Genomic DNA, 13,852 nt, shown 5'->3' with positions numbered 1-13,852 from the left:
GAGCTTGGCTCTTGCTGGGTTTAGAGGTTGAACAAAATTACCTCATTTGTTAAATAATTTTTGTCTCGCTGTCCTAGGACTGCACATGTATTAGCTATAAAAGTTTTCAAATCAGTTATGCTAAGGACTGGAAAACTCCCTTAAGCATATATAAATCCTTTTAATATAGAATCTGAACCAAATTCTTGTAGATACAGTTTTCAGTACAGTGGTGACTTATCCTAATGAGATATTTCAGACAACTGAAGTATGAAAAATAAAAATACATAGTTACTACTAACACCATACCTGAACTGGCTGGCTCCAAGTGTATCACCTGTAAAAAGACTGTTTCTGGCATCTCTTAGATTCTCTCTGAGCTTCTTATCTAATTTCTGAGGAGGGAAACAAACAAAATGGCTTTTAACAAACCAGTGGTTTCCTAAACTCTTAGTAAGATCAACATTTTAAGATTTATTGTGCTGTTTTTTGTAGTCTTGGCTGCAGGAAGTCTAGGTGCACTGCACAAGGGAAAGAAATCTCTTCTATTTTCTCCCTCCAGCATTTGTATCTACACCCAGGACTACACAGATCTTTCCTTTAGGTCCACTAATCTCCTCCCAAGCAACCAGCACCCTCTCCCTAAACATGTGAATAGAAAATACCAGTAGGACGCACCAAGAGGGAACCACAGCAGAAGCAGCAAATTGGGCTGTTAAGACACTGCCACGCTAATCGTTTTATAAAAATGAGATTACCCTCAACATGAATGCATTTACACTGAATGCTTAGGTTTAATCAGTAGTAAAGCTTCACTAACAAAGGAAGATGTGAGGAAGATGGAAGAAATGAATGACAGTGACCCCTAATGAAGACAGTGCTGTACAGATTTTTAACTGTTTGGTAATTTCATCCCTACTTGATGATCAAGTTCAATATCAGTTTAGTTTGATATCATAAAAATGTGTTCTACTTACAGGGTTTCCCAGTAAGATAGATAAATATTTCTTACTAAGACACACAGAAAAACCCAGGCCAGACAGCAACTTTTTAAAGTGTGTTGATATAGCTTAATGGTTTTAATTGTAACGCCTGTCAAAAAATCTTGACAAACTCTAGATTAGGAATAATTATTCATGTTTAAGTTTCTCATCAGCTGATTTCATAATATTACAATTTCTACAGACGAGTTCCATGGAACTGAAATCAGAAAGGAAAACTGGTATATCTCCTTTCCAGTTTTATTTCCTTCTTAAGGAAAAGGATACAATGACACTACATCTCTTCCTAGTATTGAGAAAAGTAAACAAGCTGTCAGGAAAGTTTTAAAACAATGATACTTGTTCAGAAAATAGTTTCTTACCACTGCCACCATTTCAGCTGCAGTTCCTCTTGAGCATCTGATTATAGGAATAGCTCCTAATAAAAGATACATTGACTTCTACTTGCACTATAATTTTCGGATTATAAATTAGTGTACTTTTCATAAAACAAATTTTTAGTAACATTCTGAAATGAAATTTTTCAAGTGTACAATACAAACGTATTACATTTCTCTTGCAGTTTTTATCTATGAAACAAAGAATACTATATAGAAATATTAAATAAAGTTTTACAAAAGTTAAGTGAATACCTCATACAGGAATTTATAAGTATAGTGTACACTAGAAAGATAGCTAATGTCCTGTGGAAGGGACAAACTATCTTATATAGAGGCATTAAAACTTGAAAACAATAAGTATGATAACACTACTGCTACCCCAATATATCAGTTACAACTCACTGCAAGGCAATGTTATTTTCAAAAGCACATTTTCCATTGGCTTTCAGGTTTCAAAATCTTTAGCTACTGTTTCTCACTTATCAATATAAATATGAAAATTTCCATACCATAGAGTTTAAGTGACTGAGTAAAAAAGATTTAATTTGTATCACGCTAACACTTGAAAGAACTCAGTAAGTCCAAGAGAATGTCTCTTGAACAGACTGCCCTATCACGATCCCAGCTCCCCTTGGCAGAATGCTAACTCAGACTGACTGACTGATTTCAGTGAAAGCTTAGATTAAATATCATCACTATGAAAAATGTATGAGCTAAGCATCAAGAAAGCCCACGATAAAATAAGGATATTTAATATATCTCCCTATTCCTTGAGTGAATTTTAGTTAGATCTTGCAAGGTTTTTTTCCTTCTTTTTCTGAGGGCTTTTTTTTTTTTTTTTTTTTTTTTTTTTTGAGAGCTGCAGATCTTCATTGCAAACAGATTTTGTAAAAACAGTGATTCCAAACTTTTGCATTTCAGTATTCTTCTCCCATTGATACTGAAGACTAAGACCCAACTCCCATGTAGGACAGCCTTTATTCTTTTGCAGTGATGTATAGCAATAATTTGAGCAAGATCATTAACCCACCCTGCAAACTATTAAGTTTTCTGTCACAGATCTAGTTCCGCCTTTAATTTGCTATATGAAATCACTAAACTTCTAGGTATCTCATTACATGTGGATCTCTTCTAAAAGGAAAACATATGGAAATTATGCAAGAAATTTGGTAACTTACCAAGTGTAACAAAAAAACAGAAGAGACTATCAACAATAGTGTCCATAATAGTTTCCATTTCTGTGTCCGTTATATCTGGTCGGTTAATGGCTAAAACAGTGTAGAAAAGAGTTAAGAATAGGGTTGAAGAAGTTTATGCCACTTTAATAATGAAAAAGCGATCCTCTGCTTACCTAATGGCTGTTAATAGTCAGCTTTCGTTGCAGAAGAGATCAAATCATGAAATGCCCTTCTTAGCACATCCATTAGTTCCCCCCCCCCTTTTTTTTTTGAGAAAAAAATTGGGAGAACTTAATTATTGCTCACTGTATAAGCTCAAACACTACATAATCTTTTCTAATTATCTCTGACAATGCATACTGTAACTTCTTGATTGTGTTAGTATGGCATTATTAAAAACCTGGAAAACCATGTTATGGAACAGAAATGGTCATCCACTTGGAAACCATTTTTCAGATATAAAATCCTCAGGAACGACTTGTGTAATTTAAAGAGAATTACAGTATGAGGTTATCTATAGTTAAAGATTCTAAATCCTACCTCTTGTAATGGAGATTCCTTTTCTCCTTTTTTTTTTTTTTTTTTTAATTTACTGTTAGTCTCTAGGTTAGGGATAATTCCCAAGTTCTAAAACATTTCACACTACAGATATAAAGATTTCCCTCACATAATTAGGTCAGAACAAGAGACACATAGCAACATTTCTCTTAAATAATTAACACTGACAAGAATATAATAGCCAACAGGAAACATCAAATCTAATCTTATCACAGGTCTCAAGTCAAGCACTACCTCAGGACTCATGTCATAAATCCCATCCTCCTTTGTTTTATTTTACCTTTAAAAATTTCTCACATAATTACTTGTCTTATACTCTTTCTTCAAAAATGAACTTCAAAGCTCTGAATATTAATAAGCCTTCCATCCCAAATTTATGCATGGCCAGCCATAATCATCCTCTAACTTTAAAGATGCTTTTTTTTTTTTGCCATCTTTTGTCCTCTAAGAACTTTAGAGAGATGGATTATATTAGCAATTTCTATCAGCAGCTATACTTAGTGAGTCAAACTCTTCACTATACTGCTAGGCTGGCAGCAGCAATAGAAGTGCCCCTCAGAGTTTTTTTTATTCCGAGTTCCAGTTACTGAAATATCAGCACCAAGAAAGGCAGACTGTTCACAGTATCTATTTTTCTGTAATGACAAAGCTTTGAAATTAACTGGGGCTATCATTCTGTAGTTATCTCCAACTAATGGTCTCCCAGTTTACAAGGGGGGAATAATCTTATTTTTACTCCCTTGCCTTTCTCAATTTTAATATTTAATTCCCTCCCTATTATTATGTTTAAGGTACTCATTTATGATTTTCCAGTAATCTGCACACTGTCAGTGCCTTCTAATTTTGTGTAACATGCACATTTTATGAGCACATTCCTTTTTTTCTTTGTACCATAGCAGTCAACACAAATATTCAATATTACTGCTCCTTAGGTCAACCTTTGAGAAACTCCATTAATAATCTTTCAGTAAAATGTTCTATTATGTTTTCTATATATTCCCCTCTCTCCACTGTAACATGCTTTTTGGGGATGCACCTATTACAGAAAAGTAAACTTAGGTCTCCTACGTTTTCTTGTTGTTTTACAAAATTGATCCAAATTTGATAAAGAAGCATTCAAATAGCATCAAACAGGATGCCAGGAACATTGACTTTATACCAATATTACCCATTTACTCTTCCTTCTACAGTCATAAACAGAAACAGAGGGAGCCTGAGGGATTATCTAGTCAGTCCTCTTGCCCAAAGATGAGTTAAAGCTATGTATTTCTCCATCTAAACCAATTCCCAGAGCCTCTTAGTCATGAAAATGCCATGATGTTTATAGGCAATCTATTCTAATATTTCACCATCTTTAATGTTAGAAAGTGCTCCTAAGATCAGACCAGAAACTTTCTTGTTGCAATTTAAGCTCATCACTTCCTGTCCATTACTACATGGACAGAGAGAATGCGTTATCTCCTTTCTGTCTGTGAAAGCCTTTTACATAATTGAAGAATGTTATCATGCTTATTTGTCCTGACATTACCTCTCTGTAAATGCAGTCATACAGCTAGGAAATCAGGAAACTGAAAATTAACCTTTTTTGTTATACTGGTTCTTAGTTCACCCATTCAGCTACACGCGTGGCCACACGTGGCAGCGCTGATGCAAGAACAGCAGCCATCTTTCATCACCGTCAGACTTACATTGGCTTATGTAGAGTACGAAACTATACACAAACTGGCAGTTTCCTGCTAGGGTTATTCTCCAAAGGCAAAAAAGACCACATCTTCTTCGCCCTTGCACCCCTACTGCCTCCCTGTGTCAGAGCTAGAACTCACACAGCAAGATGGATTGCCTCACTGCTCTAATGGAAAAGTAAGCACTCTCTATGGGAGATTAGATTTCTGTTCCATCAACTTTTGGAAACAGCCTGCTTCTACGTTGGGTTAAACATACTGTGAAACCACATTTTGTGTGGCAAATTTCAGCGGCCCAAGAGAGGAAAACAGACCACATAGAAACCGATGGGTGCAAAACATTTTCAGTCATTTTAATTCAAATTCCTTGTTAGCTAGCAGGAATCTTATGAGAGCTGGTCAAGTATGTTTACATACATACCACAAAACAATTATTACTAAAACTCTTTAACAGCCGGTTTTAGTAAAAAAATAAAAGTCTGCTTTTCAAACAAAAATACCCTTCATTCTGACAGTGGAATCAATCCCCATTGTGAGACGGAACTCAGTATTATGGATTCAGTTTTAAAGAAAGGTTTGGGCTTTGGAAATTGGGCAAGAGAAGAGAAAAATCTCACTGCTAAATGTTAGACATACGGAGACTTCTCATCTCTACCTGGTCACTAGTCAGTACTCAGTGCATCCAAATAAATCAGGAATTAACTGTGTGACACTGTGTGTAGACACTGTGACTACACTAAAGTACTGAGTAGCTTCTGCTAAAAAAAGGGCTATCTTGCCTCTGACTTACACACTTCTTCCCTTGCATTGGATTTGCAGATCACACAAATGAGCTGGTATTTTCTATGGAATAAGTAAACTGAACAAACACTCTGCAGCTCCAAAATTACTGATTCTGACGTAAAAGGAAGAGAAGATGAGGAAAACTACAGCAGGGACAGCAAGACAACCCACCCTGTAATAGCTAGCCATTTGAGTAAGAGGGGCAGGAGAGGCAGAGTGATAGTTCTCTATTGATTAGCATATTGAATGGGTCAGGGGAGCACAAAAATCAGATCAAAAGAGGGAGAAAACCATGTGGATAATTATGACAACTAGTACGTATGTTGACTTGACCTGCTGTAACACCCCAGCTGTGACTGAAGGCAGCCACTTGGTTTTGCTGGTAGGTAGCAAAAAAGGTCCAACAGAAGTCCCACGAAAAGAAAAATAAGAGTTCCATGAGACCAACTTCACTTGTAACTCAGACTTTGAAGATCTGACATGCTTTGCTCACATGCTTGCAGAAGCAATCAGCATTTCTTATTTTCTAGAATGCCTTTTAACAGATTCTTTCCTGCGCTACTCCAGCCCCTGATCCTAACCATCTCTCCTTGCACACCCCCACGTTTTCACATCTTTAATATGAAAAGCAGGTACCAACTGGTCACTGTCCAGAAGACGCAAGAAACTCTAGCAGTTTCTTGCTTTGCAGTCCTTACAGTAACTTTCCAACTGACCACTCACACAGAAACAAAATACTTAATTCCTTAAAAACTGCAGAAGGTGTTAGGACTAAATAGTGGTGCCTGAACGCTGCAGTCACGCACAGTGTCTATCTACATGTGCAAACAATATGAATTTTTCCCTACATTAAATAGAATCATAGAATGGTTTGGTTTGGAAGGGACCTTAAAGATCATCTAGTTCCAACCTCCTTGCCGTGGGCAGGGACACATCCCGCTAGACCAGGTTGCTCATTATTCCATGTATAAAAAGACCTACTATCCATAAATTTTTAATTTACTAAACCTGTTACTTAAAACCACATATTTATTTTTCAATATTACAATAGCTGTGTAGTAAAGATGATGAAGTTAATATCTAAGAACTGCTTCCTTCATGACTTTAAACTACACATCTAACAGATTACCCTGAATTCCAAGCAGATCAAAGCAAAATAAAACCATTGTTTGGTATTAGTTATAACTTCAAAAGTAAATTTCAACTTTAGACATTCCAGTATGATTTTTATACAAATTTTACTTACCACGATACGAAACAAGTTCTTTGTTTTGGTTACACAATACAAACATGTCATCTTCTAAAGTAATAAAATTAAGATATTGATCAAACACCTAGAAATCAAGGAATAATGGTTAGAACAGTCGAGTGAAGCATAAAAAACCCCTACCTGTAATTTATTGTTACTTCTTTTTGAACCTCTTACAGAACTACCAATTAAAAGAAAAAAATGTAAGATATAATGTATGAATTAAAAAGCCTGTGATTGAGTGATAACACAAAACATGAAAAGTGCTAAAAGAAAACAGTCCACCTGCAGGTACTTCTGTGGACAAATTTTTAGTAGCCAATCATCACTGAAAAAAACACATATGGAGGACATTATAGTATTGTAGGTTTATTTTCTATTAATATGAGGGACTACAACATAAACAATGCTGAGCTCTCAGGCAGGAGAGAGGAAAGAGGGCAGTATCTACACAATGAGAGATTATAGCTCACAAACTCTGATTTTTTTGTAACATACCTGTGCATTCAGGAAAAAAATTAAAGCGCTCTATAGCTTAAACTGTTAATGGGACATCACAACAGAAAAATAGATTTAAGAAAGTTAGTTCACAGTGCTGCACTAATTTACTCCTGCTGAAGACCTAAGGCTTAAACAATACTAGTAGTTTTCATTTAATTTCGCAACAGTTTCTTTCTCTCATGCCAGTAGTACTCCCTAACAGGAGTCAGGAAAAGTGAATATATTTAAGTATATACGAAAATAATTAGTTAATAATTTGCAGGTTTTGGTACAGACATTCAACAAAAATAAGAAGGTACATACCTGATAGCTGCCTTTAAATCATAAAGGCATAGGAGTGTACCGAATAACAGTGTGTATGTATGAAACATCCACCTCTACAGTATACTGCCTATTTACAATGACAACTGCGCTCATACTGCACTTTTCATGTATTTAGGAGCTAAAACCCTCACCCCATTATATATATATACTGGATGTACTCATTGAGCTGATGAGATTTGGCATACCCTGAAACCACTATATTTCCCCTCTTATCATTGAGCACAAAGGTCTTGCAGCACTTGGACTTTTGACTAAGCTGAAGCACAGTACTAAGTTGCTGAGATGACTGTAGATTCCCTTTCCCCCCCATAGTAAATCTATGCCCAATACAGAATCTAGCTAAACATTTGTTTTCTTCACTATTCAGTCAGAAAAGTTGTGTATGGCACTGAAGTAGCCATGTAAGAATGCAGTAACACCTGCAACGGTAGTATCTTAATGCTAGAGACAGGGGGATTTTCTTACCTTAGCCACTTGAGTTACTGCATTAGCACCTATGGCAGCATTTGCAATATCTTCCAGTTTACTTCTTGAAATGGCAGAAATAAAGTTTAAATAATAAGATTCATAAAGTTGGTTTCGGAGATCCTAAAAGGCAGGAAAATTACAACATTTTTCCTGAATAAGTACTAATATATTTTAAAAAAACATTCTCACTTTTACTATGTGATGTCCCAATTATCCAGTCAAACTAAATTTTGGGAAGTGCTTAGCTCTCTGTTCATATAGCCCTGCACACAGTGTTTTGACTACATAACTAGATATAACTAACCTAACACAGAACTGCAAAAACCAAGAGATTAAATTTAAGCTATCAGATAGCAACTACTAGTTCACACCTTACCACTGACCAAAAGTACCCTTTGCTCTTCTTCCTTCGGTGAAGATCAATTCCACCCAGAGAACGTGAAAAACTGAGGTTAGCCTACTCCAAACCCCTGCTCAAAGCAGAGTCAAATAGAGCAGGTGGCTCAGGATTGTGTCCAGCTGAGTTTTGAACATCTCCACGGAAGGAGACTCCACAAACTCTCCAGGCAATCTGTTCCAGCATTCAGCCACCCTCATTAAAGTAGCTTTTTCTTATGTTTAAATGGAATTGCCAATATTTTGATTTGTGCCCCCTGCCTTTTGTCTTTTCACTCCCCAAACTCTCTCTCCGAAACAGAGAAGACATATTTACCCTTCTGTTTTCTGGGAAATGGAAGTTTTTAATGTAAAAATTTTGAGTAATATTTTTATGACAAATATGTGCTAATATATAAAAAATGCAAGCAAAGGTGTTCAGACACACACAAGAACTAGATATATAACGGTGACACTCCAGTGAGTGCAGGATTATTTCACGCACTCTACCTCTGTTGCGCCCACTCATTTGAAACATTAAGCACGGAAGTTACCTGGCACATTCTGTCAATATTTTCTTCTGTTGGCATTACAAAGTAAACAGCTGGAACATCCGGAATAGCATCTCGATCTGAATGCAAAAGCCTGCAAGGCAGAAAAAATACATCTCTAGTGTGTCGTCCCATGATGTGTTTAAAATTTACAAAAGGTAAAGAAATTGTTTATTTATACAGACACATTTAATTTCCTACAATTTAGGAATTTACAATTTCCCTATATTTAGCGAGATCAAACCATGAAAAAATACCAAAATCTTATTTGTATAATTTTTTGGCTAAATATATTAATAGAGGTCTCCAAAGTTTATTCAAAGCTTGAGAAAAGGCTTTGCAAATCTTCAAAAGCAGATTAATCCATTTAGAGGAAGGTAAAATACTGCATCCGCAAGGTTCATGTAACAATTAATTGTTGACATGGTAACAAAAAACCTGCATATCTCATGCTATTAAACTTGCCTTTCCTGCAAGTTACACGTTTCTCTCACATTTTTGCTGATATGTCAACATGTTATACTGTGTTTCCACTTCTAGCCTTCACTTGGTAAAAGTTAATAAACTTCTGAAAGAAATAACTGTATCTTCAAAGATCCTCCATGACTATTACCACAGCTAAAGAATGACACTGAAGTAAATAAACGTAATTTGGAGAAAGAGAAATGGGAAATCTCTTAAAATAGTACTTAAAGATTCCATATCTTTGACAAGAGGCAATTAAAATCTATGTGCCAAAAGACAACCAGAGAATATGCACAGTCCCATTAAACAGCTTATGCCAAAATAATTTTAAGATATATGAATAAAGAGGGAATTGTACAGACAGATTCCCCAAAACACCTATTGGATAATTCTTATTTTAGAGCAGGGGCCTCTTCTACTTAGGAAGAAATCCTACTGAACAGTGTTTGGAATGACCTTTCCACCCCCTGATTCTAAATACCACCTGATTTTAGAAACAAGTCAGGATATAATCTTTATTTAATAAAGTTCTTTTTAGCAAAAAACATGAAATCCTGATTTTTTTTACTTACAGATGCAAAGTGATCCCCATATCTCTCAGCTCTTTCACTGACAGCAAAGGTGAGATTATATCTTGGCCAAATCTGTCATAAATGAGAACCTGAAACAGATACACATCTTTTTACGAAGTGGTGTAAAAAGTGGATACAGTAGAATACAGGATACAGTAGAATACAGGATACAGTAGAATACAGGATACAGAATACAGGAATTCAGGTTTAAGGAACTACTGTCCTAATCTGAAAAGTCATAAACATTTACCAATTTATAACACATAATTAATTCGTCAGGAACTTTCATTTGTGCTTGCTCATACAGAAAAAAAAAAGAACAAAAAGAAACTCAATGATAAAGGGAAATAAATTCATCACTTCCATCTCCTGAAAACTGTCAGTCAAACAGGAATCTGCTGTCAGAAATTTGTTATTCTAAGTGCAGAGTTTCTCTAACTGCATTTGGGAGGAAATAAAAGGAGAAGCAGAGAGGAAAAAAAGGAACTAGCAAGAAAAAAAAAAAAGACAACAGAATGGATGAAGAGACAGAATATATGCTTTGTAGTAGCAAAAACTTTCACACAAATTACTTACTTTTTAAAGCTAATAAAGGTACCTTGAGCTCAGCTTGTCCTAAATTTAAGGCTATCAATATTCTTCCCTTTCTATGGGCTTCTTTCTGACCCTGTGAGTTCACCTGTAAGGTATCATGTAAGTTTCTGCCAATAGGTATCAATGAGACCTAATTATAGTTCAAAAATGTGCTCCTCAGTTGCTCCTTAAAATATTGCCTAAAGAATCAGTCATTGGGTCTTCAAGCAGCCAATATCTCAAATATGCATTTTTCTCAGCAATTCTGACATTCAATTCTTAATATTCATAAAACACAGGAAAAATTATTTCATACAAGTTAAGAACGTAGAGAAGATACTCGAGTTAGTGAGAATTTGAAAATGTGAACTTTTTTGAACACTATAAAATTCCCCTATTCCTGTTCAAGTAATTCTTACCTTCCATACTGGTTCTCCTGTGCTGTTTTTAACAGGAGGAACATTGAAGTTCAGCATACGTTTCAAAGCCACTAGAAAATAAAGCAGAATAATGCTTTAATCTCTTTACATTTCAACAATAGAGATAAAACACATTACCAGGATTTTATGATATGTTTCATTTGAGAGGAAAACCATAATAAAATACAAATGCAACGAGCCACGTTTTCATTATTTTTCTGCAGCTTTGACTGACAGGTGGCATACATCAGCTAGAATTTATGGGCAGCTGAAGACACTTTGCAGTGAAGACACTGCAAAAGAAAGAGAAGCAAGTCCCAAAACATGATGAAATAATCTCTCTCCTTATTTATATGGGCTATATTCTGTCGCAGTTTGCCTTAAAAATAATTCCAGAATCTTCCTGAAGATGCATTCTGTACAGTAGGAAGTAGTTTGCTTTATTCTCCCGATCTGCTTTTCCTACCCTTCAAACCAAAAAATACCTTTTCACCTGACTAAAACCAATACACATTTTGAAACATTTTGAGAACTCACAGGAAGAGATTGCTGCTCTAAGGGGTACAAAAATACCCGTAATTTGAAGCAGGAAAACTCTCTGAAACAGGAAGGAGCTTTCATTTAACTTCCCATTCAACACAGAAACCATGCAGATTCCTTCACCTACCTCTAACTTATAAATCTATTAAAGAAGAAGCCCTTCCTCATTTACCTGATTAAACAATACACTATATGCTGTTCATCTTTGACTGGAAGTAAATGACTATTTGCATCAATATAAGTCAGTGGCTATTCTCTTCAAACTCATAAACAAAATCATCGCAAATCTTTGCAAAGAGGAAAAACCTTCAGAAATCAGGGCCATATATGCCACTTTGCTCATAAATGGAGAGCAGCAGAAATGGTTAACCTCTAACTCTTCGGCTGAATGAGGCTTGTGAGTGTACTCAGTGCAGTTCCCCTGGGGTTTACAGTATCACAGGACAGCTCAGGCTGCAAAGGACCTCAGGACATCTCCAGTGCAACCTCCTGCTCAAGCAGGGTCAGCTGTGGGGCCAGGCCAGGCTGCTCAGGGATTTATCCAGCCAAGTCTTGAAAACCTCCAGATATGGAGATGCCGCCACCACCCTACGTAACCTGTGGCACTGACTGTTCTTGCGGTGAAAAAGTTTTTCCTTATATCCAGTTTGAATATTTCAATTTATGCCTGTTGTTCCTCACCCTCCTGCCATGCACCACCCCAAGGAGCCTGGCTCCATCTTCTCAATGCCCTCCCCACAGGTACAGGGGAGCTGTTGTTAGGTCCCCCGTGACGCTGCCTTTTCTCCAGGCTGAACAAGCCCCAGTCCTGCAGCCTCACCTCCCAGGGCGAGTGCTCCAGTCCCTGACCGTCTTGGTAGTCCTTTGCTGAAGTCCTTTCAACTGACACACACTTTTCCTGTACTGGCAGCCACAAACCGGACACAGTATTTAGACGTGGTGTCCTGGGGCTGTGTAGGCGGGGGAATAATCACTCCCCTCGATCTGCTGGCTGTGCTCCTGAATATGGCTCAGGATGCTGCTATGCTGGGGCACGCTGTGGGCTGATGTTCAGCTCACTGTTCACTGAGAGCCTTTGTGGGCCTTTTCGGCAGAGCTGCTCTCCAGTCCGCCAGTCCCCTGCACTGTTGCCTGAACGTTGCAAGGGATTCTTCCTTTCCAGGTGCAGGAATTTACAGTTTGTCAACGTTGACTTTCGTAAGGTCCCTGTTGGCCCATTCCTCTTGCCCATCTAGGTCCCTCTGAGCGGCAGCTCTGCCCTCGAGTACATTAACCGATTCCCCTAATTTGCTGTCACTTGGACACTTAAGGAGAGTGCCCTTTGACACCTCCTCCAGGTCACTGATAGAGATTTTAAACAGGACAGGTCACAGGACAGACCCATGCGCTGTGTCAGCTGTTACCAGCCTCCAGGTATAGTATGTCTGATTAGTCACACCCCTCTGAGCGTGACCATCCAACCATTTTTTTACTTATCGAGTTGTCCATCCCTTCAGCCCATAACATCCTAACTTGGATACAAGAATACAACGTCAAAAGCCTTGCTGAAGTCAAGGTAAATGACATACTCTGCTCTCCCGTTGCCTACAAATCCAGTCATTTTACCACTGAAGGCAATCAGGCTGGTCAGGCATGATTTACCAAACATAAATCCATGCTTCCCTTCTCCTTCACTTGATGAGAAATATTTTCCAAGAGGATTCACTCCACGATTGACTCCAAAGTGACACAAAGGCCTGGGAGAATTTGTTGGTGAAGACTGAGGCAAAGAAGGCATTGGGTACCTCAGCTTTACCTGTGTCCACCACCACTAAATACTGGCTCTATTTAGCAACGATCCAACAATTTTTCCTCAGTCATGTTTTCAGTACTAGTGTCACAGCAGAAGCTTCTCTCGTTGCTCTTGACATCTGCTTCAAGTCTCAACTCCAGTTGAACTTTGGCATTCCGAACACCATCCATCCATGCAATGTTTCTAAAGTCCTCCTTGGCAGTCTGTCCCTGCCTCCTCTTCCTCCTTTGTACTGCTTTTTCAAACCACATTACCAGCAGTGAAACTTGACCATGGGAAGAAGCAAGCTACAATAAGCGCTGGGTCTCCCTGGAATCCAGCCTTCCACTTGCTTAATACTTTGGGGGTTTTTTTTGTTTGTTTGTTTGCTCTTTTATTTTTTTTTTTGAACACCAGGGAACAATCTTTAAAGCTGATTACAGACTGCTCCTGGAGCCTTCGCTCTCTTACTGCCAGTGACAA

The 13,852-nt window shown here is 37.5% G+C and overlaps 1 protein-coding gene across 1 annotated transcript in view; it reads right to left on the bottom strand.

Moving 5' to 3' along the window:
• The window catches only part of SCFD1 (sec1 family domain containing 1), a 56,163-nt gene that overhangs the window by 40,550 nt on the left and 1,761 nt on the right, over positions 1-13,852 (bottom strand). The window contains exons 2-9 of the mRNA XM_082485585.1: positions 11,059-11,129; positions 10,067-10,155; positions 9,033-9,123; positions 8,101-8,223; positions 6,808-6,895; positions 2,539-2,628; positions 1,343-1,398; positions 289-374 (exon numbers count right to left, since the gene is read on the bottom strand). Coding sequence (XP_082341711.1) covers positions 289-374; positions 1,343-1,398; positions 2,539-2,628; positions 6,808-6,895; positions 8,101-8,223; positions 9,033-9,123; positions 10,067-10,155; positions 11,059-11,129 — 694 coding nt within the window. The remainder of the gene's footprint in view (positions 1-288; positions 375-1,342; positions 1,399-2,538; positions 2,629-6,807; positions 6,896-8,100; positions 8,224-9,032; positions 9,124-10,066; positions 10,156-11,058; positions 11,130-13,852) is intronic.

This window comes from Vanellus vanellus, assembly GCF_965231255.1.
Source record: "Vanellus vanellus genome assembly, chromosome: 6".
Classification (NCBI taxonomy): domain Eukaryota; kingdom Metazoa; phylum Chordata; class Aves; order Charadriiformes; family Charadriidae; genus Vanellus; species Vanellus vanellus.
This window is presented reverse-complemented; position numbering and strand designations above follow the sequence as displayed.